The following is a 27,757-nucleotide window of genomic DNA, read 5'->3' on the forward strand; positions in this document are numbered from 1 at the left end:
AATATGGCATTTTCAGATTTATCCACTCTGCTAACTGTAGCTGTCTTAAATTTTCTAACTGCGCAGAAACCTCCATTACCGCATCGACCACAATTGATCAGCTTTCACATCGATGACGTTCTGCCCGCAGACGCTTCCTGCCCGCCGCCCGCAGTCCCCCGCCTCCTCTCAGCAGGGAGCGGGCGGTAGTGCCAGGGGACCCTTGTGTCATGCCGCGCTGCCCACCCACCGCACACTCCAGGCAGCTCTCAATGCCAAGGGGCCCCAGGAGAGAGAGGCAGTGGTGGGTGGAAGGGGCAGCTTTCCACTCGGCCCACCGGTCCCTGTGGTCCTCCAGGCCCCTCCAGGCGCACAAGCGGCTCCCTCTGTACCCCCGCCCTGCCCGGTCCCTGCTCCATCACCCCTCCGTCAAAGCATCTTCTCTGACAGGTTCGGGGACTAGGCAGCCGCTGGAACAGCAACAGTAACAGATGTTAGCCACGCCATTTACCTTCCCTGGTGACTCAGATGGTAAAGTGTCTGCCTGCAATGTGGGAGACCTGGGTTTGATCCCTCGATCAGCAAGATCCCCTGGAGAGGGAAATGGCAATCCACTCCAGTACTCTTGCCTGGAAAATTCCATGGATGGAGAAGCCTGGTAGGCTACAGTCTGTGGGGTCGCAAAGAGTCAGACACAACTGAGTGACTTCACTGGTTATTGCATGCCAGGCACCGTGTCAAGACCCAGCCTGGATTTTTAAAAAAAATTTTGGCCATGCCACATGGCATTCAGGATCTTACTTCCCAGACCAGGGATCAAACCCATGCCCCCTGCAGTGAAAGTGCAGAGTCTCAGCCACTGGACGGCCAGGGAAGTTCCAGTGGCCTGGATGTTTAGTGCTCACAACAAGCTGGTCAGGAAGCTACCATTACTGTTTACCAATGAGGAAACTGAGGCAGGAGTGCCTCCCCCCCACACCCACCAGCATCCAGCCTGGGGCACTGAGCGCCAGGGCACGTTTCTCAGCTGCTCCATAGGGCCTTTGAGGGGAGAGCTAACGGCTTCCAGACCTCCCCCAGGGGATCACCAGACCCCTCTGCCCCTCCTGCCTCAAAAGCAGGGGCTTTCCTCGGCACCCCTGAGCCCCTCTGTGCCTCTCCCAATGTGCAGGTCTGAGAGGAGCACAGACCCAGACTGTGCTCCCCTTCTGCCCCAGATTCACCCCCTCCTTCTTGCTGAAGAGACAGGCAGAGGGGGAGGGAAGTCTTCCCTTGAGCACTGTAGCTGGGGTCCCCAAACTGGAACTCTCAGGCTGGGGGTCTAGGTTGGACCCCACTCCGTCCCCAGTGCTTACCCAGGTGATTGGAGCAAGTTAATTTCCCCCAGGCCTTAGTTTCCTCTTTGGTAAATGGAATCAATAATTGTCCCACCTTGTGGCATTGTTTGGGAATCTCCTAGGTGGTGTCAGTGGTAAAGAACCCTCCTGCCAATGCAGGAGATATAAGAGATGTGGGTTCAATCCCTGGGTCAGGAAGATCCCCTGGAGGAGGGCACGGCAACCCACTCCAGTATTCTTGCCTGGAGAATGCCATGAACAGAGGAACCTGGTAGGCTATAGTCCATAGGGTGGCAAAGAGTTGCACACGACTGAAGCAACTTACCACACATGCACGTGGCGTTGTTTGGATATCAGAATATGATAATTCAGGATCTCTGGTGTCTGGAACCTAGAAGGTACCCTGTGAGTGGTGTGGTTGCTGGGGGTGGGGTGGGGTGAGCTTTGATTATTTTGAGGGCTGAATCCTCCCTGGCTTAGGGCTCAGGCAAGAATGGGTCAGGCCCTGACATCTGGAAGGAGGCTATTAACCCCAGGCAGGCAGAGAGGGATACTCCAGGAGACTATTCAGATAGGGACTATTTAAGCAGAATCCTGAAAGATGAGTAGGAGCTTGGTCACAGATTGAAAAGGCCAGGATGTCTGTCCCAGGCACGGAAGCACAGAAATGGGGCAACTCATGGGTTGTTGGGTAAAGCAAAAGAATTGAGACTGGTCTGGCCAGAGAACGTGGTTTTAGGGGATCACAGACAAAGAGGAGGGCTTCCCTGATAGTTCAGTTGATAAAGAATTCATCTGCAATGCAGGAGACCCAGGTTCGATTCCTGGGTCGGGAAGATCCGCTGGAGAAGGGATAGGCTACCTACTCCAGTATTGTTGGGCTTCCCTTGTGGCTCAGCTGGTAAAGAATTCGCCTGCAATATGGGAGACTTGGGTTGGATCCCTGGATTGGGAAGATCCCCTGGAGAAGGAAAAGGCTACCCAGTCCAGTATTCTGGCCTGGAGAATTCCATGGACTGTATAGTCCATGGGCTTGGAAAGAGTAGGACAGACTGAGTGACTCTCACTTTCAGTCAAAGAGGAGGCTGGAGGTCTGCAGAGGCTTATCCTGCCCAGGGCAGGGCTGGGGGGAAGAGGGACTGACTCTATTCTGGGAGCCTAATCCTAACCACTGTCTCCTGGCTAAACTCGCAGCTGCAAGCATCTACCACCTAGCAGCAGCTGTGAAGTATGTTGGTGGGGAGAAGCTAGGGGTTAGGGGGCAGAGAAGGGGGTGTGGGCACAGATTTGAACTGTGTTAGGTGAGGGCTTCCCAAGTGACTCTGGTGGTAAAAAGCCTGCCTGCCAATGCAGGAGACATGAGGGACACAGGTTCGATCCTTGGGTCAGGAAGGTCCCCTGGAAGAGGGCATGGCAACCCACTCCAGTATTCTTGCCTGGAGAATCCCCATGGATGGAGGGGCCTGGTGGGCTATGATGCATGGCATCTCAAAGAGTTGGACACGACTGAGCACACACAGGTGAGGATAAGGAACAGCCATCAGGGGAGGAGGTAGGCAGAGGGGTCTTGGTGGTGCAGAGGGCCCCCATCAGTCAGCTCTCCTGCTTTGCCCCCTGGGGCGCTGCTGGCCTCCCAGTGTGATCTGCCTGTACCCCACCTTCCTGGCCTGCCTGTACCCCATCCCTGCGCCTGGAAGCTCCTCTCCTTGGGGATAGAGGAAGAGGGGCCCGAGACAGGGAAGGAGGGGAGCCCCCAGGCAGAGGAGGAGATGAATTCCAGAGAAAAGTCCACTCAGCCAGGGTGCTTCAGGAGCCCACGTCCTGCGGCGCGGCCTGGGCTCTTCTCCCTTCATCCCGCCTCCTCCCTTTAGGGAGCCCGGCAGGTACCGCGGGGGCGAGCAGGGGCGGGGCCGCCGAGCAGTTATAGCCGGACCCGCGGGGCCCAACTCCCCGCCTGCAGCTCCCGCACTCCGGCTTCTCCACGCGGCGCGCGCAGACCCGACGGAGCCAGAACCTGGTCCGCGCCTCCCGGCGGCCGTCGACGTGAGCACCCTGGCGCGGGGCACAGGGGTGCGGGGCCCCGGGTGGGGGGCCACCGCCAGCCGCCGGCTGCTCGCCCTACTGTGGCTGCTGCTGCTGCTGCCCCCGCCCGCCGGCGCCTGGTACAAGCACGTGGCGAGCCCCCGCTACCACACGGTGGGCCGCGCGGCCGGCCTGCTTATGGGGCTGCGCCGCTCGCCCTACATGTGGCGCCGCGCGGCCGGGCCCCTCGCCTGGGACACCTTGGGTCTGGGCGCGCTGCCCCAGGGGCCCTCTGCCAGAAACACCCTCTCTCCGGGGCCCGCCGCCCTCGATGCTCTGGTGCTTCCCTCCGGAGCTCAGAGACCGTGGGAGGCGCGACGCAGAAGCCCCGGGGCCGGGCTCCCGGTCAGTGCGCCTCGCAACCTGCGCGCCCCGGAGTCCGCGCGCCAACACGAGTGGCGGCCGGGCGCCTACTCCTGGACCTCGGCGGAGCAGGCCAGGTACGCGGGGAGAGGAGGGGGACAGGACGCCAGCAGACAAGGGGGGGCGGTCGGAGGAGAGCTGAGCCGTGCTGTCTGCCTGCCCGCAGGGCACCCAACGACCTTTCCATCCCCGACTCCAGGGAAGGCTCTCCTGGAGCAGTCTCTGCGCTGTCAGACCGCGGAGTCGGGGGAGCGGTAGTGGAGAGCGCACGGCCCTCTCCCCGCGGGCCTCTCTGTTCTTTCTAGAGCCTCCGTAGTGTCTCCGGCTCAGTCACGGTCTGCGCAGGGAACCGCCTTCGCCAGCCCCCGCCTAGCCCCGGAGCCGTCCTGATCGCCGCCCCTCCTCGTGCCCCCGCGCCTGACCCAAACCGAGTGTCTTCGGCCAACAGGCCAGCCGTCCGTTCAATAAAACTCGCCTAGTTGCCGCGCCCCCGCGTGTGACCCTTTTCCTCCGAGTTGTGTACTTTGTCATCTGGCTGCGAGGCGCAAACTGCCGCGCCCACGCCCTGGCAAATGTCAGTAGCCCTCCCACCCGCCGGCCTGCTGGGGCACGTGTTCCCACTCCCCGCCTCTCCCCGCCCAGCCCCTGCTCCGCCCTCTCTGCCCCAACCCAGCCGAGACCTGCGTGTCCTTGCGGGGCAGAAGCGGGGCACAGAGGCAGAGACACTGTTGGGGGCTGGGTCCCCTTCTCCCTTTTCTGCTAGTGCTGCCCCTCCTTGTAGGGGGTGGGGTCATCAAACCAGGTCCCAGGGTCCCCAAGGAGGGGAGGGGTATTCCACGGCTGCCTCGCATCAACGTGTGCAGGAGGAGAGCAGCAGCCCCCACCCCAGCCTCCCAGGAGCCCCACAGGGGGTCCCCTCACTGCGCCCTCTGGCCAGACTGGGGAGAACGTCTTCCCCAAGGGAGCAGGATCTTAACACCTGGCAGCCCATCCCCCACCTCCCAGCGTTCATTTCAAACCTGGATCCCCTTGGAACCCCTCCCTCCCCTCAGCCAAGGACTGCCAGAGAGGAAGTGGGGACACCGTGGCCCCCTTGCCATGGCCATGCTCTCTTCCTAGGAAGGAGGGACCTCCGCCTGACACCCCCTTGTGTCCTCAGAGGCCCCTCAGCTGCTGACCCCCTTCTGCATTTCCAGTTACTGTCCCCAGTCCCCTGTGTAAATGTGCTCTGCCACCTTGCAAGGGCCTCCCTCCATCTGGGTCCTTTGCCAGTGGTCCCCTCACCCCACCCTTCTGCTCCCCCTTCAACCCTCTTCACTGTGGGCTTTGAGTCCCACAACTGTCCTGGACCTTGGAGTGCTTGGTCACCGTGCCCCGATGCTGTCCGGCTGCCCTCGGAATCCTCGCTTGGCTGTGTGGCAAGGCTGACCTTGGGGCACCCAGCGAGGACAGGAGGAAGGGTGGCCTCTGGTTTGTCTAGCTCTTGACTTTGGAAGGCCCACGTAGAGCCAGCCCCCATGCTACACCCGCCACCTCTCGGGGCCTTAGGAAGCACCCTCTGGAGGTATCTCCCCACTGGCAAAAGCCTCTCATCTGGGTGCACCTTTCTCACACGTGGCCTGCTAGTGTGGGTGCTCTGTTTGATTCTACCCTTCCAATTCTTATGGCTCCCTGATTCCACTCAGTTTTTTTTCCCCTCTAGGATCTGCACTGGGGGAAGTTGCAGACCACTCAGGTCAACCTGCTCGCCCCCACCCTGCAAAGTTCTTGTCTCTGCTCCTCACTGAACATGGGTGTCCTGACCTTGTTACCCCCAGTGCAGTACACCTTAAGGGCTCCCACCACTCATGCAACAGAATTCCTACTCTGAGGCCGGGCCCTGTTCCCATCTCATTCCTCTCTCCCCTCCCCCCACAGTCTGCCCGAACTCTTGGAAGATTTCAGAGCAGCCCTGAGGCCCACTCTGCCTGAGAACTCCAGGGCCCCAGGCCAGGTTACATGCTCCTCCTGGGGGCTGCCCCCGCCCTGTGCGTCCACTCGCCAAGGTACACAGATCTGCTTCCCTGGGTCTCAGCGATGCCTCCCCGGTGCTCATCAGAGCCTGACGCCAAGTGGCCTGTGAATGTTTGGCTCACAAGCGCTGGAGCACTCGGTGAGGGGCTAGATTTCATGTGGTCTAGAGAAGACGCCCCAGTGCAGAGAGGCTGGTGCCAGATCCAAGATGAGAAAACACAGCCCATCGGGAGCTCGGCAGAGGCTCGCCTTCTCTGCCTACCATTCCCAGGGCGGCCCTATGCTCCAGCAGTGCTCACAGCGCTAAGGCGCGGGCCTCACCCGAATCTCCCACCCGGCAAGGCTGGAGCCGTCAGAACCAGAAGGGTGGGACCTTGGGCAGCTCCCCGGACGCTGCAATCCTACGCAGGACCGGCAGGAGGCGCTGCGCGGCTGCTCTCCTGGGCGGCAGTCGAGGTCCGTGCCTCCGGCGATCGGCGGGGCTGGGCGGGTGGTGGGCGGGGCTGGGGCGGGTGGTGGGCGGGACCAGAACCGGGTGGGCGGGGCAGGGCGCCGGGGCGTCCCCAATCGCGGGTTTTGTGCGCCTCTGCCCTCATTGGTCCTCCGACCTTTCGGTTCTCTCCTCTGCTCCGGACCTCCTGTTCTCATCTCTTCCCGTTGCGCTGGTCCCTCCTGCTCCCCTCTGGGGCTCTGAAGAGAGGCCTGGCGAAGGCTGAAAGAAGGGGTTGTGAGCGAGGCCTGGTCATCCCGCGAGGCCCTTAATGCCCATTAGGGAGGCCGCGCCGGCCTGAGAAGCGCAGGCCAATTAGCCGAGCGTCAGACTAATGGCGCCCCCCACCCCCCACAGGCCCCCAGCCCTCCCCTCTGGCAGTGACAAGGCCTTTGCCCACGGCCACGCCCCAGAGTCTCTGCCCAGGCGCAGGCTCTGCCCCATCTCCGCAGGGAGGTAGGTTCAGAGGTCACAAGAGCACAGGACAGTCCTAACCCAGGGAGAGAAGGACTGGAAGGTCGGACGCACCTCCTGTCCCTCTGTCGCACCCCAGCGTGCCTAGATGGCACAAGTGGGTGAGTGCACCAGAGTGAGGGGGTGGGCCTGACCCAGGCCTCCGCTCACCTGCACCTGACTGCCTGCCCGCCCCTCCGGCTCACCACCCTAGCCCCAGCCCAGCCAGCGACACAAACAGCTTCCAGCCCAAACACCTCAGGGCACGCTCCCGGGCCACCTCCCAGGCTTCTCCCTTCCCTTGGCGGCCTGACCTCTCTCGTCTCACACTCCCGCAGAGAGAGGCTGAAGGAAGAGGCCTGGGAGTTTTCCAGAGAGCTGCTTGGAGTCATTTTCACCTTCCCTGTCCCTCTCACTCCTTACAGCTCCCCCTTCTGAGTTGGTCCCTGCAGGTAATGTGTGTATGTGTGTGTGTGCACGCGCATGCTCAGTCATGTCCCGCTTTCGGTGAAACCAAGGAATGTAGCCCGTCAGGCTCTTCTGTCCATGGGATTTCCCAAGGAAGAATACTGGAGTAGGTTGCCATTTCCTTCCCCAGGGGATCTTCCCGACCCGGGGATCCAGCATATTTTAGTATATGTGCTGCCGAAGCAAGCACCGGGGATCCAACAAAGTCTCTTGCGTCTCCTGCATTGGCAGGCAGATCCTTTACCTGTAGCACCACCTGGGAAGCCCCCGCAGGTAGTAGCTGCTGCGTTTATTCTGTTGCTGCTACCCACTCACTTTGCTGCCAGTTCTGATGTCGTCTTTGTTACTCTGTTAACCTTTCTTGGTACTTCCTTGGCTTTTCTTTAGCTTTGCGGCTGCCTTTGTGATTCTGGGAGGCAGTGTACCTGGCCCCTGGCTGTGAGCACATCCCCTGCTTATCCCATCCTCCAGGGGTGCTCTGACCCCATCAATCTTCACTCATAGGCTGGGTCCTGGGCTGCAGGTTGATCTGAGAGCGTCTGCTCTATAGAAGAGGACGAGTCTCCAAGCATCCTGACCCAAGGGACTAGGGGGCCCTACCTTCCCTACCCCTTGATCTGGGGGGTCTCCCATCCACCCACCTCCCTTGCCTATGGTATGGCCTCAGAGCATGTCTGGCAGGTCCTGGGTTGCTGTAGGGTGACCCCTAAGGCCCACCTACAGTGGGGGGTGGGGTGGTATATCATGGACCCCCACTGTCCATACTCATCCTCACAGACTCTGGGCACTGTGGTACCAGGTTGGGTCCAAACAGGCAGCCTGTGGACAGACAGTTGGACAGATGGAGGTGGCTAGTCAGGCAGGAGCCTACAGCAGCATGAGCGAGGAACTCAGAGGTGGGGGTGGGGGAGCAGCCTTGCTGCTGCAGCCTAAGTGGCTTTTAGGGGCAGCAGCTTGGGTGTGGACACCCAAGGGCCCGTGGCCCAGGAGGCTGCCTAGCGGGGCCGTGTTTGGCCTGGGCGAGGAGCCCAGGCTGAGGGCACTGGCAAGGGAAGAAGGAGCGGCAAGGACTGAGCCTGAGCGAGCCTGCTTGTCCCATCATGGGGAACTGTCTGGGCTGGTTGTGCCTGACCCCTGGGGACCAGGCAGGTGCAGGGGGCTGGGCAGGGCTGGGAGGGGCAGGTTGAGGGTGAGCCTGCAGCTCAGCTGGCTTTCTGGATGGGTGACTGAGAAAGCTGAAGAGTGTGGGCTGGGCTTAGAATCGCACCCCCCACCCCCGAACCCTGCATGGGTCTCTTCCTTCTCCAGACCTGTTTCCTGTAAAATGGTCTGAGCCCTCGAGGGTTGTTCCGGGTAGCATGTACTCAGAGAGACACATGAAGAATAAGCAGTTGTCCATCGGTTGGGAGAAGAGGGCATTCATTCTGGGGGAGGTGGAGGGAGGGGAGGGGAGGAAGGGCTCGGGGGCAGGAGGGTCTAGCTGGCACCCAAGCCCTCAGTACATTTCATCCCAAGTCGAGAGGAGGGGGGCAAAGACCCCTTCCTTCCAGCCAGACAAGTGCATGTCATTCCTTCACCCTCTGCAGTCACCCACCGGGCCTGGGGTGGGCAGGGACAGGAGTGAGGGTCCTGGTAGAGGGAGGGGCTGGTGGTGGGGAATGTTTACTAGGCCAGCACAGCACAGACAGGCACAGACACTCCTGGGGAGGGTCAGGAAGTCACTGAGCCTGGCCTCCAGGATACAGGGGGGCCGCTCCCTGGTCAGTTTCAATCCCCTCTTTTTGCCTCCAGGACCATCCTGGCATTTGGTGCTGGGTACGGGAGGGATCCTGATAGAGGAACGGGGCATGGGAAAGGGAGGGGGGTTCCCTAGGAGGGTGGGCAGAGCCATGGCCCTTGTTCTTACCTTTTGGCCCCTGGGTGGGGGTCCTTCAGCCTAAGGACCCTTTCTCTGCCCCTTCTCCCACCTCAGGGGCCTGCCTCCATTCCTGTGCTGTTCATTTAGTAGGTCCTCGATAACGTGGTGCTAGTGGTAAAGAACCCACCTGCCAATGCAGCAGATATGAGATATGGGTTCGATCCCTGGGTTGGAAAGATCCCCTGGAGAAGGAAATGGCAATCCACTCCAGTATCCTTGCCTGGAGAATCCCATGGACAGAGAAGCCTGGCGGACTACAGTCCACGGGGTCGCAAAGAGCTGGACACGACTGAAGCGACTTAGCACTCACCCACTGTTACTGGCATAGGAAGCAAAAGCGCTGGCGCTAAGGAGGCTGCCCAGAATGGGGGCGAGACATAGGGGTCGTGGTGATTCGGGGGTCCCCTGACCCTGCAGTCTCCCTCCCGGCCTCCCTGGCCTGGCGGGGCCTGAGGCAGGGGAATGGCCAGGGTGGCTTGGACCCGGGGCGGGGGCGGCAGGGCGGAGGGGGCGGAGAAGGGGCGGGCGCGGGGGCGGCGCCGCAGCCCGAGCCCGAGCCCGAACCGGAGGCGACGGGAGCCGAGCCGAGCGGGAGACTCCGAGGCCGCCACCCGGTCCTCAGCGACGCCGCCGCCTCCGCGCCGTCCCCGCGCCGGCCCCCGCGCCCCTGCCCGCCCTGCGACGGGCGTGAGCGCCGTGGCCAGCCCTTGGACGGCCGGTGGGCAGCGGGCGCCATGGCCTCACCGGAGCCGCTGCGGCCGCGCCTGTGCCGCCTGGTGCGCGGCGAGCACGGCTACGGCTTCCACCTGCACGGGGAGAAGGGCCGCCGCGGGCAGTTCATCCGGCGCGTCGAGCCCGGCTCCCCGGCCGAGGCGGCCGCGCTGCGCGCCGGAGACCGGCTGGTCGAGGTCAACGGCGTCAACGTGGAGGGCGAGACGCACCACCAGGTGGGTGTCTGCGCTCCGCCATCGGCCCGCCGGCCCGCAGACCCGCCGCAAGCCCCCACCCCGCAGCCCCAGCGCGCGTCCCTGGCCCGCGCCGGTGACCACCGGGCTCGGCGCTGCCTGCGTCCAGGCCTCCGTCCCTTCTCCGAGGCAGGAGGGGATGGCACAAGGGCCTCTGTGGGCTCCCGTGGAGAGGTGGGGTACGTGGCCCCCGAGGCCGCGGTAGCCGGCCTCTTTCCGAGCCTCCTCCACCCCGGTCGGTCCTGCCCCGAGGGGGGTGGATCCTGGCAAAGGAGGGGCCCGCACTGCGGCTCCTCCGGGTCTCAGTCCTCGCTCTTCTCTTCGCTCTTGGTCTTGTTCCGGCCGCAGGGCAGTGTGTGGAGGAGCTGGCACCTCGGGGGTCTCCGTGAGCCTGAGGACCCGGTGCTTTTCTACCAGCGTGTATATATGTGCGTGTGTACACGACTGGGTATGTCTGTGAATGTGCCGGGCCCTTGAGTGTACCTGCCGTGGATTTCACAGCGAGAGCACACCTGTGTGTGCTGGCATCAGTTGAGTGAGTGTGTGTGCTGGACTGTGTGCATGTGAGTATACAGGTTTGCACCCCTAGATGTGTGTGTGTGTGTGTGTGTGTGTACGGGTCTGCCTGCCTGGAGGTGTGTGAACTGGGTTGTGTGTATGTGTGTATCCTGTGTTTGGCTGCGTGTATGTGTGTCCCAGCTGTGTGTCTGCCAGCCAGGCTGTGTGTATCCTTCTGTGTGATTCTGCAGCCTGGTGTACTAGTGTGTGTCCTGGCCCAGGGTGTCTGGATCCTGGTGGGAGTTGCCACTGGTGGCAACACATTCCTGTCCTCAGAGGCTGCTGGGCGGCCTGACTGGGATCACAGGTCGCAGCCCCCTGCCTTTTGCAGCGGAAGATAAAGGCCAGGAGATTCTCTGTAGGTTCTAACCCCCAGGGGGTGTCCATCTCTCACTGACCAGGGACTCACATGGCTCGAGACCAGTCTTCTTCCACCCCTTCTACTTCGGGTCCTTTGTGTCCCTCACCCCACCTTTTGCAGGACCAGCCCTGGGCCTTGAGATTCATAAACTGGCTCTTGGATGGGCTGGGGGCTGCTTCTGTCCTTGGAGGTTTTGTGTTTCCCCCTGTCAGCTGTCCTTCTGTCTTTTACTCAGAGTGTCAGCTGGATGGACTGTTTGCTGAAGGAGGGTGAGGGTCAGGGACGAGAGCTTGGACGGAAAGGCCATGGGGAGGGCCTGGCCGAGCCGGGGCCTGGCTTCTGTTTAATAATCGCCCCCACCTTTGCCCTAAGAGTGAAGCTTGCCTGTCCCAGGCCTCCCGGGGTGCTGGTCTCTAGGAGCCTCACACACAGGATCCTGTGAGACCTTCCTACTGTCTTGGCAGGGAGAATGTACAGTTCTGGTTCCCATTTTACAGATGAGAAAACTGACGCTTGGAGATACTGGGTGACTTGTCTGGGTCCCATAGTCAGGAAGCATCAGGGTCCAGGGTTCCTGTGACTCTGGAGGTGATGGGGAGAGACAGATGCAGAGGAGGGCTGGGGCAAAGATGGGCCTGGTTCAGACCCTCCTCTTTTGAAAGCATCTACTGGGCCCCATTGGTCCTTCCTGAGGCCTTGGGGAGGCATCGGGTGTTACCCTCCCTACACCAATGCCCAGTGGGCACTGCCCTCCTGCAGGCACACACTGGCAGGTATGGCCTTGCACATGCTCTAGACACGTCACAGACATTGCGTAACCACACCTACCCCTGCCCACCTCTGCCTATGGCCTCTGAATCCTGCTTTCCGGGTAGTGGGTGTGCTCCTGAGTAGGCGCCTTGCCATAGGACCCCAGGTGGTCTCCCTGCAGGTCCAGCAGGAACAGGTTCAAGGTTGTGGTCTGGAAGAGAACAGAAGGCCTAGAGGCAGAAGTTTAGACTGTGTTCCACTCCTGGAAAGATAGAGATAGGCACAGACACCCTGAGCCTGGGACCCAGGGAGTTACTTCTCCATTTCAAACCCAGACCCAGAGACACCTTGAACTAGAAGGCTGCAGGCCACAGGCCATACACATGTACACATGTGAAAACTGAAAACCTGAAGCCCAGCCGAACAGGGTCGTTGTCACTTCCCGGGCCCTTGCAGCCTGGGCCCTGGTGCCTGTAGCCCGGGGAGAAGAGGGAGGCAGCTGCTGGAGCCAGGGGTGGGGGGTGGGGCCGCGGGCCTCTCAGTCCAGCCGCCCACCGCTGCCTGAGCTCGCGGCCTGCCTGCTGCCCTGGGCCAGCCCGGGGTGGGGCCGCTGCCCTTGTGCTGCCTGCAGTGCCGGCCGTGACCCGGTCCCACACCCGCCTACCCCAGGTAGTGCAGAGGATCAAGGCCGTGGAGGGGCAGACGTGCCTGCTGGTGGTGGACAAGGAGACGGACGAGGAGCTCCGCCGGCGGCAGCTGACCTGCACCGAGGAGATGGCCCGGCGAGGGCTGCCGCCGGCCCACGACCCCTGGGAGCCGAAGCCAGACTGGGCGCAAGTGGGCAGCCTCAGCTCTGAGGCCGCCCAGGAGGTACGGCGGGCTTTGCTCACAGGGACCACCCTGGCCTCATCTGCACCATCGTCTCGTCTTCCGCTGCCCCTCCGGGTCCCTAGTCCGCCCCTGCTGACGACCCGCTTGGCTCCTTGGAGCCACCCTTTCTGCTCTCAGTCCATGGTCTCTGTCCGTGCGGCCCAGCAGCCTGGCCTTGGTCCCCGCCCCGTCCGGGCCCTCTCCCCTGGGATGCTCATCAGAGCTGCTGTCCCAGGAAGGACAGGTCACTCTGATGAGCTGCCCTCTCCCTGGCCTGGGGGCTGAGGGACCTGGGAAAGGGCTGCTGGGGTGTCCCGGGACTGAGCATGCTCAGCTCTGTGCCTGTGTTGGGTGTCTGTCTGTCTGTCCGTCCGTATGAGGAGCCTGCTTGGGCTGTGACGGCCGGGGAGGGGCCTGGCCCTCCTTTGTAGGACTGAGAAGACTGTCCAGGCGGGGTCTGCTGGGGCTGGGGTACCTGCCCCTTGCTCACTGCCCGCTTCGGATTGGAAAAGTCAGCTGGGAAGCAGCTGGGGGGGAGGTGTGGGGGCGGCCCAGTTCTGCCTCTTGCTGGGCAGCCAGGCCTAGGGGTGGCCTTGTTGGCATAGCACCTCGAGCTCTCCTGAGTCTGCTTGTCCAGACCTCCTGGAAGTCCCATGGGACTGCTTTCATGTCCTGCTACTTTCTTTTATTTTTAAAAGAAAAAAAAAAAAAGTCTTGAGGATTCAAGCCAAGGGGTTCCCCAGGCCCCACTTTGAGAACCACTAGACTAGGGCAGTTTCCAGGTGTCCAGGAGCCCCTGACACCTGTCCTTGCTCAGCTGTGTCCCTGGCAAGCTGCTGGGCCTGTGACCAGGGTGCTGGGGGGCTTTGGGCTTCCCCTGGGGGGATGGACACTCCCAGTGGGGGGAGGGGGGAGCCTGGGTACAGGCGTGGGCACGAAGCCCTGCCACCCTTTTTGTTCTCTGTGGCTAGAGGGCAGGCTGGGGGTTGGTTAGGGCCACAGTGCCAAGTCCTGGAGTCTGGACTTTGCCCCGGGGCATTGAAGGCCACAGTAGGGGTTTAAGGGTCAGATCTGTGGTTTCAGGAGAGCCCTGGGACAGGGTGCTGGCTGAGCGTGCCCCCACCTAAGAGCTGGAGTCTCCCTCCTTCCCAGGGTACCTCACCCCCAGGAGGAAGCGCCCTGGGCGTTTGTCCATTGACTTAGACACAAATGGCTGAGTTCACCTTCCTGTGGAAAAAGCTGCCCTCGGGCCTTATCTGGAGGATGGGGAGGCACCTTGTCCTTGGGTGGGACCTTCCCCCTCCACTATTTCAGGCTCTGGGGGCTGCAGGAAGCCCTAGGAGGGGTCTTCCGCTGGGTGTATTTTTAGAGGAACAAAGTGGGGCCCCTGTGGCAGGTCCCTCCGAGGTGGGGGCTGGCCTGGGGATGGGGCCCCAGGTCAGAGGAGTCCCTGAAGACAGGGTCTTGCGGTTTCCACCCACCCCCAGCACCGCCAGCCAGTGAGCCGTGATTTAATTGGCTGAGTTCAGAGCACGGGAAGGAGGGGCGGGGGCTCTGCGACCTCCATAAACCAGGCTTAGCTTCTGCCCCTGTGGGCCGTCAGGGAGCCTGCGTGGACGATGCTCCTATACAGGGCTGCTCTGGTGGGACCTCGATGGCAGTGGGATCGGAGAACCCGGGAGAGATGGCGCAGCTTGCAGGACCAAGATGCTGGTTTGCCCTGTGGGAGGGAGGGCCCCTCTGGCTCTCACAGCCTCAGTTTCCTCCCGTCCTGGGCAGGGGTGCGGGAGGTGGGGCGGGGGGACGCTGGTGTGGTGGGCCCTCCCCGCGGGGGGCTGTCAGGGCTGTCAGTGGTGACTCAGCCCTGCTTCGGGCTGCACTGGGGTGGCTGCAGCTGCAGTGCAGCTGATCCTGACGGTGGTGATGGGGGCCCGCCTCCATCAGAGATGGGGCAGCCGGCGGTGCCAGCCATGGTGGTGTGGCAGGCCCCAGGCCCACCTCCCTTCACACCCAGTTCTGGAGGCCTTCGGGGGAGTGAGGGGACAGGGTCCTGCAGGGCGTGCAGAGCCTACAGGCAGGCTTTGGGGGACCCCTGGTTCCTGTTCCCTGCCCCCAGCCCCGAGTTGCAGCAGGACTGCCTCTTGTTTGGCGGCCAACGTACCCTCCTTGGCCTCCTGGCCTCCCCAGCCCTGGGTCCTGGGAGCAGGGCAGGGCCTCCCAGCAGTTTCCTTCCTTCCTTTCTTGGGACGGAAACCTGGCTGGTGGGGGGCGCCGGGCTGGAGCCTGAGCAGGGGAGGGGGACTCAGTCACCACCCTGTTTCCCAAAGTGACTCAACCCTGTGTCCCCACCCGTCCCTGGGGAGCCTGGGCCACAGTGGGAGGTGGATAAATGGGGTGGCAGCCCACGCTGGCCCGAGAGCTCAGGCCACTCCAGCTGGACGCCCTGCCTGACGCATCTGTCCTGACTCCCATGGCCCGCTCTGGGAACACCACGCCATCTGCCCCGGCCCCGGGAACTCCTCCACAGAGCCTGTCTCGGGGTCTTGTGCAGGTCAGGTGGGTTGGGGGGCGGGGTGGGCAGTGAGGTCATCGGCACCCAGCTTAGGTCTCTGGCACCCAGGCTTGGCAGAGGGGACCCTGGGTACCCTGGTGTGAGCAGGCTGGACTCTGAGCAACAATGGGGGCCTTTCTCTGCCCGGGCTGGTGAGTCACCATATGGGGGCTGTAGAGCCTGGCTCCAAGAGTTACCCCCATGCCAGCCTCTTTGACTGGTCACAGGCAGGGCTGGGAGTCAAGCACTTGTCCAGCTCTGGGGCAGCCTGTTTGGGACTGGGGCTTGGAAGCCCCTGGAAGCCCAAGGGCCCAGCTGGGAGGCGGCAGGAAGAGTTCTGAGCCAGGCTGGAGCGAGGAATGTGAGCAATGCGCTGGGCCAGCCTGCACCTCCTCCCGGCCTGCTGCGCTGGGCCTCCCCCGGGGCCTCCCGCTGGGTCCCCAGGCCACTGGCCTCGTTCCCTGGCCACTGCAGCCCCCCAACTTGAGGGTCCAGTGCTGAGTCTGGCGCTCCTTGGACCCTGATCCTAATGCAAGGGATGTGGGTCAGATGTTAGTGGCAGGAGACGGCTGTCCTGGGTTGAGGCAGGGAGATCGCCAGTGTGGCCTCGAACCGGAAGTGACTGCATTCAGTCTGGCTTCATGGCCCCGGATGCCCCCTAGTCCTGCTTCCTGTTTGGGGGCCTTGAGAGACCTCGGCCTGGAATCATTGTCGAGGGCGTGGGAAGAGCCCGGGGCCTGGTGCCGAGGGCTGTGTCTCACACCACTGGTCACCGCAGGGGTCTGTGGAGCCTGTCTGCAAGCCTGTGTTTGGATGTCTGGTCTCTATGACCGTGTGAGGCACCTCCACCATCTGGGCCCGCATCCACCTACCTCGTGTGGTCACGTCACACGTCCAGGGTCCCGCGTGGCCCTGGCCAGCCTTGGAACCTGTGGTCTGACAGCGCGAACCTGAGAGTCACCTCAGAGCCACACACCTGTGATTGCAGCTGTGTTTGGACAGGGACCAGTTTGTGGGGTCCCGGAGAACCCGGGTGTCTGCCCGGCTGATCCCCTTGGAGGACAGAGGAGCAGGGGCAGCCCCAGCCCCTGGAATTTCTGGGGCAGATGGTGGCCTGCAGCAGGGGTTCCCAGGGGGCATGCTTTGGGGATCAGGGATGGGGCCTGGAGGAGGGGCCCAGGCTGGACTGGAAGGTGTTCCCCACCAGTAGGAGGGCCCAGACGCTGGGGCGAGATACCACCCTGTAAGGAAGGGCAGGCTTGGTCCCACAGCAGGGTGGCCACAGTCAGATTTGGGGGGTTTGGGGTGAGCTTGGAGGCCTGGAGGCTGGCCTTCCCAAGTGTGGCCCCCCGCCTGGCCCAGTGTCCCTGGCCACACACAGGGAGGTGGAAGGCCAGGCCCCGGTGAGCACCCCCGCCCCGCAGTCTCACCTGCACGCACACTTGAGCCCCAAGCGCTGGGGAAACCTGAGCTGCTGGCCGCCCGCTCCCTCCGGCCACCGCCATGTTAGACCGAACGCCAGCGCCGCAGCCACTGGCCACTTAGCGCTGGTCACTGCCTCAGGCCCTGGCGGGGTGGGGGTCCTGGGGTCTGGCCCCTGCCTGCACGGCCCCCCTGTACCCCCTGGCCCAGAGCCCGACTGCAGGATGCCAGAGGTAAACGGAGGCAGGGCCCTGGGGTGTGGGTGGGCACCCTCAAGGTACCAGGAGGCCCTGGGGCCGGAAGGGCAGGTGGGAGGCAGGCTCCTCTGCTCGCTCACTGGGCTCCAGCCTGTGGGGGTGGGGGCCGCTCCAGCTGCTCTGGAATGTGAAGGCAAACACAGCATCAGCGCTGCCTCCAGCCCCAGGGAGACCTGTGGGAGTGTCAACAAAGCTGGAGCCCTACCCCAGCAGCCCCACACTCAACGGGCGGGGCCGCCCTCCTGGAACGGAGACGTGGGGCAGCTCACCTCACCTGCTCCCTCCTCGTCTCGGGTCTGTGCCCGGCCCTAGCCTTGACCCAGTGGATTCTCCCAACCTTGCCGTAAGGCCTGTGATCCCATCACAGGTCCATTGGGGGTTTGGAAACTAAGACTTTGTCCAGGATCCCAAAGTTCGATCATTGTAGGTGGCCTAAGCCTCCCCACGCCCCAGGACGGGTCTCTGAGACGCGGGGCTGCGGTCAGTTGGGGGTATGAGGCTAAGTGCTGCCTTGGCAGCCGGCAGTGGGTGTGGGCTGGAGGCCTCGGGGGTCAGCATCTCTCAGGTGGGAGGAGGTCAGAGCTGGAACCTCAGTGCTGCCCCTGACACCTGCAGGATGCCAACGGGCCCCTGAGGGAGCTGCGCCCAAGGCTCTGCCACCTGCGGAAGGGCCCCCAGGGCTACGGGTTCAACCTGCACAGCGACAAGTCCCGGCCCGGACAGTACATCCGCTCGGTGGACCCTGGCTCCCCCGCCGCCCACTCTGGCCTGCGTGCCCAGGACCGGCTCATAGAGGTACCGGCCGCCGGGGCGGGGGGAGCAGGCTGCCCCTCGTGTACAAAACTGCACCTGCGTCCTGCTGCTCAGGCCTGTGTCTGTGCCTGGGTCCTTCCGTGTGAGTGTGTGTGCGTGCCTGTGTGTCCGTGTCCACGTGTATGTGTGTCTGGGCCCACGTCCCACATGTCTGTGCCTGCGGGCCTGTGTGTCCATGTATATCTATGTGTGTGTGTGTCTGCATTGCGTGCCTGTGGGTGTGTCCGTGTGTATCTATCCACGTCTGTGTGTCTGGGCCCCCGGTCCTCTGCAGGAGGGAGATTCCGGGAACCTGAGCTGGTGCTCCTCTTGCTGCTGTGGCTGGTGACGGCGCTGATGAATATTTGATGCCACACCTGGCTGGGTGGCTTGGGGGGCTGGTGGGGACCTGCCCACAGGCAGCACTGACCCTGTGCTGGCGGCAGGTGAACGGGCAGAATGTGGAGGGGCTGCGCCATGCAGAGGTGGTCGCCAGCATCAAGGCACGGGAGGACGAGGCCCAGCTACTGGTGGTGGACCCCGAGACAGATGAACACTTCAAGCGGCTGAGGGTCACACCCACCGAGGAGCATGTGGAAGGTGGGCGGCTGCCCTGGGGCCCAGGGCTGGGGTGAAGCACTGGGGGCCGAGTGGTCAGTTACACACTATCCCCACAGGCCCACTGCCATCGCCAGTCACCAACGGGACCAGCTCAGTCCAGGTGAGATGGTGGGAGTGGACAGGGTGGGCTCGGGGGACCACAGGGGCACCACCCCTGGGCATCCCTGGGCCTGACAGAGGCCCTCCTGAGACCTCGGTCCTGGTGTTGAGCGGCCGTGAGACTGAGCCCGGCCCTGTCACTCCCAGCTTTAAGGCCCCTTGGGCCCTGTCCGGGCCCAGCCACACCCCACCCTGCAGGGCACTCAGGCACCTCCAGGTTGCAGTAGAGGGTCAGTGCCATTGCCAAATGCAAGAGTAAATGCAGCTCTGGTGTGTGCACGCATGTGTGCATGCGTATGTCCACATGTGCACCTGGGTGTGCAGTCTCCTGGGCGGGCCCCTGAAGCCACACCTCACCCTTGGTTTCCCAGCTCAATGGTGGTTCCGTGTGCTCATCCCGAAGCGACCTGCCCGGCTTAGACAAGGACACTGAGGTAGTGGGTGCCCCTCCACCTCCAGTGCTGCTGCTCACACGCTGGGGGGCCTGAGGCCTTGGGGGCGGGCATCTGTGGCGCTGCCAGCCTGGGCCGTGAGGCCACCACCTCTAGGAAGCCCTCCTGGGCCTGCCGCCAGGTGGCCTCTGGCGTGAGCTCCCTGGGAAGGGCCACCTGCATGGGGGCTGGGGTCCAGGACTCACTGGCCACCCACCCGCCGTGTCCGCCCCTAGGATGGCAGCACATGGAAGCGAGACCCTTTCCAGGAGAGCGGCCTTCACCTGAGCCCCACGGCAGCTGAGGCCAAGGAGAAGGCACGAGCCACCAGGGTCAACAAGCGCGCACCACAGATGGACTGGAATCGGAAGCGCGAGATCTTCAGCAACTTCTGAGCCCCCCTGCCTGCTCCCCGCTGGCTCCTCCCCACGGGTCTGGGCCTCGCCCTTCGGACTGCCCAGAGCGCCCCATGCCCCGGTGGACTGGAGGGGGCATCCTTCTCCCTAAGCTGGGGTGGTCCCACCACCACCCAGGAACCAGCACGTGCCCCCGGGAGCCCGTCCTGCCCCCCACCCGCGGGGTGCTAGGGGAGTGTGGCCGCAGGATGGGCAAAGGGAGCCCCTGAGATGTGAGAGACCCAGAGAGACAGTGAGGGGCAGGGGGAGAAGGCGGGGAGGGGCGGTGGTGACCCGCGGGCTGGCCGCCATGCTGACTGCCTGGGCCTGCTGACTTACAGGAATTTGTGTTTTTGCCTTCTTTTTTTTTTTTCCAGAAAGAGCTCTAGCTCCACATATGTTTCCACTTAATAGCAGAGCCCCGCCCCCACCCCCTCAGGACTGCTCTCTAAATACTTGCAATAAAACAAACCTTTCTCTGCACACCATTTCCCCCCAACACCCTCAGCAGCAGCCATCCCAAGTGGGAGTCCCAGGGACTGGGCTGGGGGCTCGCAGGCTTCAGGGCAGGGGATGTGGGAGCTGCCCTCTGCCCCGTCCTGGGGTGGGCAGTCTGAGGATGGAGGCCCCATGCCCCTTAGGAGGGCACCTCTGGACAGGCCCCTCGTCCCTGTAGGGTAGCCCCCAGGAAGGATCCCGGGCTCCCGGGCTTGGCCCCTGCCGGGAGCCTCCCCGGAAAAACCCTGATCTGCCTTTCCCTCTGCCCAGATTCTGACCCACCGACCGACATTGCTGTCTGCCCTACAAGCCATAGCGCATGCGCGCCCTCAGAATAAACAGGCCTTCCTTGGACCCTGGCTGTCTGTCCTTCCTGAGCCTGCATGTCGGGGGCTGGGGGGGCCATGGTTCGGGCAAGGAGGCCGCAGCCTGTGGCGCCCCAAGACCCAGCTGAGGCACACAGCCCCCTTCCTAAGCCTCCGCTCCCCAGATCTATCTGCCTGGCCCCTCCCAGCACACTGGGGACCCCTGTGCCTCGGAGCTCTGCCCTCCTGTCCCCAGATTGGGCCCTGGCCCCCTGTAGGAGCATGCAGGTCAGGCCTCTGCCCTGTGTTGGCCCTCCTGGGCCTGCTGGCGTCCAGTGAGGCCAGGTGGCTGTGTAAATACTGGGGGTGGGGCCTCAAGGTGGGGGCCGGGCTCTCGGGGCACAAGTTCAGGAGGGCGTGTTCCCAGGTCCCCAGCCAGCTGCTGAGGGAGGCAGCCGGAGTCCCCTGCAGGCTTCCAGACAGCTGGCTGCAGCTGGCTCCCACGACCCCCGCCCCCGCCCGCAGCCCAGATCGTCACGTCTCCATCCCAGGCTTCCAGGCCGCCCTGTTCCAGACACATGTGAGCATGGGTGTGCACACAGCTCACGCGTGTGCTTTCCAGCCTGCCCCCCGCCCCCGCCCTGGTACAACTCAGCCAGACCCTAACTACAAACAACCCCCAAGCTTTATTATAAACAGGCTACGGCTCCCCAGCAAAAGCACAGACAGACAGTGGTCAGAGTGGCGCCGGGCAGAGGCCCCAGGCCCTCAGAGTCCCCGTGCAGCTGGGCACAGGGCCCGGTTGAGGCAGGCCTGGCAGCGTGGGTGGACGGGCAGGCAAGTCTGCTGGCCAAAGCCCACCAGCAGGCCGTTGATTTCACGCCACAGTTCCCTGTGGGGGTGGGGGTCATCAGTGTGGAGTGTGGAGGGAGGCAGGGAGGGAGGCAGGGAGGGAGCCCACCCGAGGGGGCCCGCCCCACCCCACCCTGGGGGTGGGCACACCTGGGCAGCCACTCCTCCAGGGCCCTGCGGGTGTCCTCTGGGGACCTGGTTGCCTTCTTGGTCCACCTGAGTCGGTTGGCAATTCTGTGCACATGTGTGTCCACTGCTGCTTGGAAACGGGGCAGGGTGAACACTCGGCAGCCTCACTGGGCCAGACTGCCAATCCCTGCCTGTGGCTCCCAACGTGGGTGGGTGGGGGGTCCCCATGGCTCCTTCCCTGGCCCCCCCCCCCGCCCCAGCTTCTGATGAGGGCCCAAAACTGCAAAGGTTGCCTGGGCCTGTGCCTGGGCAGGGGCTGGAGCCAGACCCAGAGGTCTTGGCCTTCTACACAGGGTGCAGGCAGCAGTGCCTCCTGGCACTGGCCGTGGGTGCCAGGCTGGGTGGCAGCAGCTCGGCCTGCAGAGACAGCACCTGCCACTGTACCGTCAGGGACAGAGTGGTGAGCGCCGCCAGGACAGCTGCAGCTGTCGTCCACCTGGCCGCAGCCCCTGCTCCCCTGACCGGCCACCCGGGGGGCTTGCCTGGGGCACCTGCTCGGTGGGGCCCCCTCCCCTCACCAGATGCGGTTCCTATCTCCTCCCCGCGTCGTGTCTGCCCAAGAGAAAGCGAGAAAGCGAGTTCCTGCAGCAGCTCACTTCTCTGCTGCTAGCTGCCTGGAAAAAGGCTCAGCCCTCCCCCAACAGCTGTGACGGGCATCCCGGGGGCTCAGGGAGAGCAGGCGAATGGAGAAGTCACACCCTGGGGTCACCAAGGCTCGGCTTCTTTCTCTGTAACATGGAGGTGAGCGCTCCCGTAAGTTACCCAGGGCTGCACCGCACTGTGAGCCCCCCGGGGGGCCGGTCCAAGAGGGCTCTGCACCTCTGGGCTGCTAACAGGAGCAAATGCTTCCCCTGCTTTGTGGCCCAGTTCAGAGAGGCCAAGTGCCTCGCCCAGGGTCACCTGGCTGGGAGGGTGCCCAGCTACTGGAGGGGGATGTGCCCCACCCCTGCCAGGGTCGCCCTGCAGCTGGCTGGGTCCACGGACAACCGCAAAGCACACGGTTCTCACACTCCGCTGGTCCAGCTGAGGGCAGGCCCTCCCCCACAGACCCGCCCGCCCGCTCCTGGACACGGGCAGCCGAGGACAGCCGCCAGGAGAAGCTCGAGTGTCTGCTGAGCGGCTGGTAGCTGCGGGAGCCCAGTGGGGGTGGGGGCTCTGCCCTGGCTGGGCTCCTGCACATCAGGGCTTCTGAGCTCCTGCCGCGACGGGGGCGGGACCCTCCTCCTCCCATGGGCAGTAGACGGAAGGGGTCCCCAGCCCAGGGGCAGGCTGCACCAGCCACGGGAGCCCTGGAGCATTCCCGACCGCCTCTCCTGGCTCCTCTGCACAAGACCCTGAGAAGTGCCAGGGTGGGCGCACACAATGGGTCATGGGTCAAGGCCTGGTTACCAGGCCGACTGGGCCTGTGCCGTCAGGCCTCGGAAGCCCCAACCCGCTGGGCAAAGATCTGAGGAGGCTGGCCCACCCCAATGCTGGGCTCTGTCTCCACTCGGAGCTCCTCCAGGGCCAGGATGCGCCACAAGGACCCAGGAGAGCAGTTCGGGGACGGGCCGCCCCCACCCCCCTGGGGTCCCATCTCCCGTCTGTCCACGCTCATCCCAGAGTCTTGTGCTCTGGCCTCTCCCCCGCGCAGTGGCTGGGCAGATGCTGTTCCTTCTGCCTGGAGCACATTTCCTCCTCTTGGCCTGGCCAGCCCACCTCGCCACTCAGCTCTTGGATGATTTATCACCTCCTCAGGAAGTCCTCCAGACGCCCCAGACCAGGCTGGCTCCCGAGGTGCCCTGTACGCCCCATCAGCATTTCTACTCTCGAGTGGGGAGCTGTCTGATGTCTCTCTCGCTCAGGCGGCACAGTCCCGAGTCGGCCGCAGGCCTCTCCCGGGGCTCAGCACAACCGCAGGTGCTCAGCAAACGGGAGCTCCTCCTGTCAGCACCTGTCTCTAGGTGGGGCGGCCTCGCTCCTGATCCTTTGGGCTGAGTTGTGAACGAGGAGACCTGAGCTGGGGACGTGGGGAACCTTGACAGCAGCCAGCAAGCCTGGACCCAGCCACTCCCCCCTCGCATGTGCTCCACTCACCAATGCCTGACACGGTGCCCCAAGCCACCGCCATGGCCAAGTGCGCCATCTTGGGCCCGACGCCAGGTAGCGCCACCAGCTCTGCCACAGAGGCTGGGATGTCCCCACCGTAATGCTGCTGCAGGATCTCACTGGTCTGCTTGATGTACTTCACCTTGCTCTGAAAGATTGCGGGGGTGAGCCCTGGAGGTCAGGGGTATCACCTGACCGGGGAGGACGAGGCGCAGAGAAGACCCCCAGGTGCCCAGAGCTATACCCATCACCGTCCAGGACACACTCAGAGGCACCTGCTTGCCAAGGGCAGCAGGAAGGCCAAGGGAGGTCCAGTGCAGGCCTGCCTACCTCCCACCTGCCTGGGCCCCAGGACAAGTGGGTGGGGTCTGGTTTGAGTCCCCTTGCACCATCACTCCCCACGGGAGATCGGGCAGGCTAAGAAGGGCCGGCCATGTCAGCAGCTGGGCTCAACAGCACCTGGGCCTTCAGGAAGGAAGGCTGGAGACTGGGGCTCCCCCGCCTGCCGCCAGGCCAGCAGGGCAGTTCCCATCCTGGGCCTGAGTGGATAGGGCTATTTAAAACCCATCTGACAAACTGCAGCCCAGGCCAGTGCCAAGGGGAAACAGCCCCGCCCACCCGCCACCCTGTACTCCGGTGGCCTGCTGCTGCTCCCGAGGGGAGGGGCCGTGCACTCCAGGGAGGCTCCGAGTCAACCAAGGGCTAAGTGGGTGGGCAACCTTAGCGAGGAAGGGAAGGGCCAGGCGGCTGGGCAGGGAGGGGGAGGAAGGAAGGGGTGGGCTGCAGACAGGAAACGCCAAGGAGCTCTGGGGTCTGGACTGAGGCCCCACCACCCAGCCCCCTGTGGGTTGGTCAGAGAGACAGGGGCAGGCTGGGGCTCCAGGGGAAACTCATAGCCAGGGATGCCTGCCCCGGCGACCCCCCACCCCTCACCCCACAGCTGCTCAGCCTCCTTGACACCTTTTGCGAGTCAGTGGCGCCCCCAGGCCTGCTGGCCACAGACTGGCTCACCCTCCAGAAGCCCACTGGATAGATAAGCGCGCCCAGCGTGCTGTCGTCCATCTGCAGGATGCTGTCCACCGTCAGGCCCCGGGCCCGTAGCCGCTGCATGGCGCCCGCTGTCACCTGGTCCTTGGTCTGGCTGGAGAGCATCAGGGACAGCAGCACCTGGTACCTCCGCACCTGCTTGCACACACAGGCACCAGGGTGGTGGCGGGTCCTGGGTGCTCACTGTGGGCCAGGCCCCAGTCAAGCCCTTTACTCATCTCCACGTGTCACCCCGGGCCTGGCCAAGGGGGTGTGTGTGGTGTGTGGCTTAGGTCTGTTTCTCCACTTAGGAAGAAAATAACTGCACCTGCTTTGCAAGATCACTGTGAGGCTTAAAGAACCGCACCTGGCACGATGCCAGTGCTCGACTGCTCGGTTACTCTTGTTATCACTTCGCAAAGGATGCTCCTGTTCACTTTACAGACAAGCAAACTGAGGCCCAAGTCCAAGGCAGCAGACTTGGGATTGGAATCAAGTTGGTCTCAGGACCAGGCTCTGGGCCAGTGAAGTATAAGGAACTCCCTCTTTGAGCCAATGTTACCCAACACCCCTGATGTGCCAGCTGTCCCTGCTAGAGACCTGAGAGGAAGTGTCTTGTTCAGAAGAGGTCACCAGCAGATGGATCCCTGCCTACCTTTGGGGATGCGCTGGGGTCAAAGCAATGCTCAGCCCCCAGCTGGTCCACAGGCGCGTCCTTCCCACTCCTCATGGTCCGGATGTTGTCCAGCTGCTGCCGCCAGTCCTGAGGCTCCCAGGATGGTGCCTGGAGACGCTCGGGCCCCTCGCCTTTCTCACCTTCTGAGGCCTCGTAGGCCACACTCAGTCTTCGTGTCTTCCGCTGACGCTTCACGGGGCCATGGCTTTTCCTCCCTTCTGCAAAAAGTGCCACTAGATGTGGGCACTGCCCTACCTGCTATCTCATCCCATATCATTTGTTCAACAACCACCCATCACCCATCACCTACTATAGCCGGGGGTGCTCTGGCCTCTACGGCACGTGTTCTGGGCCAGGTCAGCCTTCCTTACGGCGCTGCCCCTCCGGCCAAGCCCACTGCCGCACATGAGGACGCCAGTGACAGCCTCCACCATGGCAGCCCCCGCTCAAGTCTCAATGCTATCAGAGAGAGCATTCTAATTTTAGTATATGTGCTGCCGAAGCGAGCACAGAGAAAGCATTCTAAAATCTGGATTAAGTCATGTGACTTCCCGTTGGAAACCTTTCATTGGTTTTCCTCTTTACTTGCGAAGCACTCCAAACTGCCCTGGCATCAAAGCTCGTGCCCTCTGTGCCTGTCCCCCCGCCATGCTTCTTGCCCAGTGTGTCATCCTGTCCGTCTGGGCTACTCCTGGGGTCTTTGGGTGTCTGTGGGAATCTTCCTCTGCTCAGTCCTGCAGACATCCAGACAGGACAAGGGGCAGGGGCCCTGTCATCCTCACTCATCACTGGGTCCCAAAGTAAGCCCTCAATAAGGAAACATGTAGGTCCCTAATACGGATGTAAATGGCGAAAGTCACGCCGTTTCCCGTTTTCTCTCAGAGGCACCGTCTAGCAGGGGGAGAAACCACCTGGCTGGGAGTGTCCCTGGCATCGGACCTCTGAGCTCTCAGGACAGGGCCAGTGCGCCTCGCAGTCGGCCTGGCACAAGTGGCGTTCCCTAGTGGGACTGGGAGGTCTTTCTTGAACAGGATGTAGGCGGAGGAGGTATTCTGTCCGAACTCAGCCCCTGTCTGCTGGGAACCGAGCTCAAGGCGGGAACTCACGGCCCGCCCCGCTGTCCCTCGACGTGAAGCCCAGGAGCTCGCCCGAGGCTGCTGGGTACCAGCCCTCGCGGCGCGGAGCCCTCACGTGCGACCGGGACCCCAGCCTCCAGTCCCTTGAAGGTTCCCTTCCCCGTCTCTCCTCCTGTGCCCCACCTCGGGCGCGGCGCTACCTGCAGCCGCCTCTCCGCTCCGGAGCGGCGCGGCCTTCTCCCCACCCCACTGCAGGCTGGCCCCGGTCCCACGGCTGCGGGCGCGGGTCACCACCATTCTCACTCCCGCCGCATTCATGGCGGATTCCTGCGGACTACACCTCCCGGCTGCCCCCGCGCCGTTCCCACGTGACCAGCCCTTCGCCCGGTCTTCCGGCCAGAGAGCGGCCCAGGACTACGCCTCCCAGCAAGCGCTGCGGCGGCCCTCGGCTCCCTCCTACAGCCTCCTCCCACGGCCGGAAGTGCGGGTCGCGCTTCCGGCGGCGGCCTGTGGCCCGGGGTGTGCTGGGTTCTCCGCCCCGGGACAGCTCGGCGCGCGGCGGGCGGGGCGAGTGGTGAGTGACTCGCGGCGTCCGGGCTGCAGGCGCCGGCTCGGCCCGCGGGGTGGCCGGCCCCGACGGGACGGCGGGGGACGTTTGCCCCTCCAGGCCTGCCCCGCGCTGAGGCGGCGGGGGCGGACCCCGCGGTGTCGCGCCCGGCCCTCGGGCGCGCCCACTTCAGGCTGACCCTGGAGCTCCAAGCATTCCTTGGCTTTAAGTCCGTGGCGGGTGCGGAGGGGGGCGGTCCCTGCTCCTGGCGTCCCCCCGACAGTCCTCCCCCACACGGGGCGAAGAGAGACGGCAGACATCGGGGCTCCCTGGACCCCGCGGCGGCCGTCCGGGTCCCCTCTCTCACCGCACGCACTGAGTCAGGAGGCGCGGGCGGACGGCCGGGCCCTTCATGGGTTTATTTCTGGCCGGGACCGCCTGGCTGTGGTGGAGGTCTCCAGGGGGCTGTGGGAGGAAGAAAGGTCGTGCCCACCGGGAACCTAGGGTCCGCGGGCGGGGAGAGTCGTTCCTGAGGTCTCTGCCTGATTCTCGGCACAGAGGAGTCCTCTGGTGCGTCCTTGCCCAGCATGGCTAAGCCAGCAAGCAAAGATTCAGGCTTGAAGGAGAAGTTCAAGATTCTGTTGGGATTGGGGACTCCACGGCCAAATCCCAGGTCTGCAGAGGGCAAACAGACTGAGTTTATCATCACCGCGGAAATTCTGAGAGTGAGTGAACTGCCTGGGTCTTCTCTGCTGAATGGGAGGTGCAGGGAACGCTGTTTGACCTGTCACCAGGTTCTGTGGGGCTGCTGTCCCCAGCATCATGGTGGTGATGGTTTTCCTCTGGGTATTCAGGAAGTCAGGATCTTGGGGACTTGGTCCAGTACACTGGAGTTAGTATTCAGATGTTGATGTTAAGAAAATCTGTTTTCACTAGATGTGACCAGAACACCACGGTCTCTGCAGGTGATTAGGATTATGCCCAGGTGTAACTGATAATTTGAGAGTTCCTGGTAGAAGTAAGTCTTCACTCTTTTGCGTGTGTTGGACTCTCCCAGCACATGCCTTGTCAGTGCTTTGCCCATAAATAATGTTGAATTTTTGTGCTTTTAAAGTTTCCTGTCCAGAAACAACCAACACGCTCATCAGTTGGTGAAGGTGTCAGCAAAATACGATAGATACATCTATAGGATGGAGAGACTGGTATTTGCCAAAAAGAATGAAGCACTGATAACATGCAAAAGCATGAATGAACTTTGAAAACATTCTAAGTGACAGAAGTCAATCGCGAAGTCTCACATTAATGTATGGTTGTGTATATATGAA

At 63.1% G+C, this 27,757-nt stretch overlaps 4 protein-coding genes across 19 annotated transcripts in view; 3 read left to right on the forward strand and 1 right to left on the reverse strand.

The window, feature by feature from the left end:
* The first annotated feature begins 112 nt into the window (after positions 1-112).
* Positions 113-4,268, forward strand: NPW (neuropeptide W). The gene is made up of 4 exons (XM_065919263.1): positions 113-283; positions 348-463; positions 3,188-3,838; positions 3,961-4,268. Exons 1-4 carry the CDS (start codon positions 113-115, stop codon positions 4,064-4,066), a joined length of 1,044 nt encoding a protein of 347 aa, XP_065775335.1. The 3' UTR covers positions 4,067-4,268.
* Positions 4,269-9,664: 5,396 nt separating this feature from the next.
* NHERF2 (NHERF family PDZ scaffold protein 2) lies at positions 9,665-20,027 on the forward strand. Of its 3 annotated transcripts, XM_065924046.1 has the most exons (7): positions 9,666-10,050; positions 12,407-12,607; positions 17,453-17,632; positions 18,076-18,229; positions 18,307-18,350; positions 18,721-18,783; positions 19,017-20,027. In XM_065924046.1, the coding sequence occupies exons 1-7, from the start codon at positions 9,838-9,840 to the stop codon at positions 19,173-19,175; spliced, it is 1,014 nt and encodes a 337-aa protein (XP_065780118.1). In that variant the 5' UTR covers positions 9,666-9,837; the 3' UTR covers positions 19,176-20,027. The 3 variants fall into 3 exon arrangements, with proteins under 3 accessions (XP_065780119.1, XP_065780118.1, XP_065780120.1); XM_065924047.1 differs by lacking the exon at positions 18,721-18,783 and having other exon boundaries at positions 9,665-10,050; XM_065924048.1 differs by lacking the exons at positions 9,666-10,050; positions 12,407-12,607 and adding an exon at positions 14,224-15,158.
* A 618-nt stretch (positions 20,028-20,645) lies between these two features.
* NTHL1 (nth like DNA glycosylase 1) lies at positions 20,646-26,211 on the reverse strand. Of its 2 annotated transcripts, none has more exons than XM_065920253.1 (6): positions 26,086-26,211; positions 24,789-25,027; positions 24,119-24,289; positions 23,096-23,255; positions 20,981-21,086; positions 20,646-20,870 (listed from the first exon to the last, which is right to left on the reverse strand). In XM_065920253.1, exons 1-6 carry the CDS (start codon positions 26,201-26,203, stop codon positions 20,747-20,749), a joined length of 918 nt encoding a protein of 305 aa, XP_065776325.1. In that variant the 5' UTR covers positions 26,204-26,211; the 3' UTR covers positions 20,646-20,746. The 2 variants fall into 2 exon arrangements, with proteins under 2 accessions (XP_065776325.1, XP_065776326.1); XM_065920254.1 differs by having other exon boundaries at positions 24,789-25,024; positions 26,086-26,209.
* A 163-nt stretch (positions 26,212-26,374) lies between these two features.
* Positions 26,375-27,757, forward strand: part of TSC2 (TSC complex subunit 2) — a 31,382-nt gene continuing 29,999 nt past the window's right edge. For 12 of the 13 annotated variants that reach the window (XM_065924053.1, XM_065924055.1, XM_065924059.1 and 9 more), the window contains exons 1-2: positions 26,375-26,459; positions 26,991-27,157. In XM_065924053.1, the coding sequence (XP_065780125.1) occupies positions 27,020-27,157 (138 nt within the window). In that variant the 5' untranslated portion in view covers positions 26,375-26,459; positions 26,991-27,019. The remainder of the gene's footprint in view (positions 26,460-26,990; positions 27,158-27,757) is intronic. The other variant, XM_065924065.1, reaches the window with a different exon arrangement.

This window comes from Muntiacus reevesi, chromosome 2 (assembly GCF_963930625.1).
Source record: "Muntiacus reevesi chromosome 2, mMunRee1.1, whole genome shotgun sequence".
Taxonomy (NCBI): Eukaryota; Metazoa; Chordata; class Mammalia; order Artiodactyla; family Cervidae; genus Muntiacus; species Muntiacus reevesi.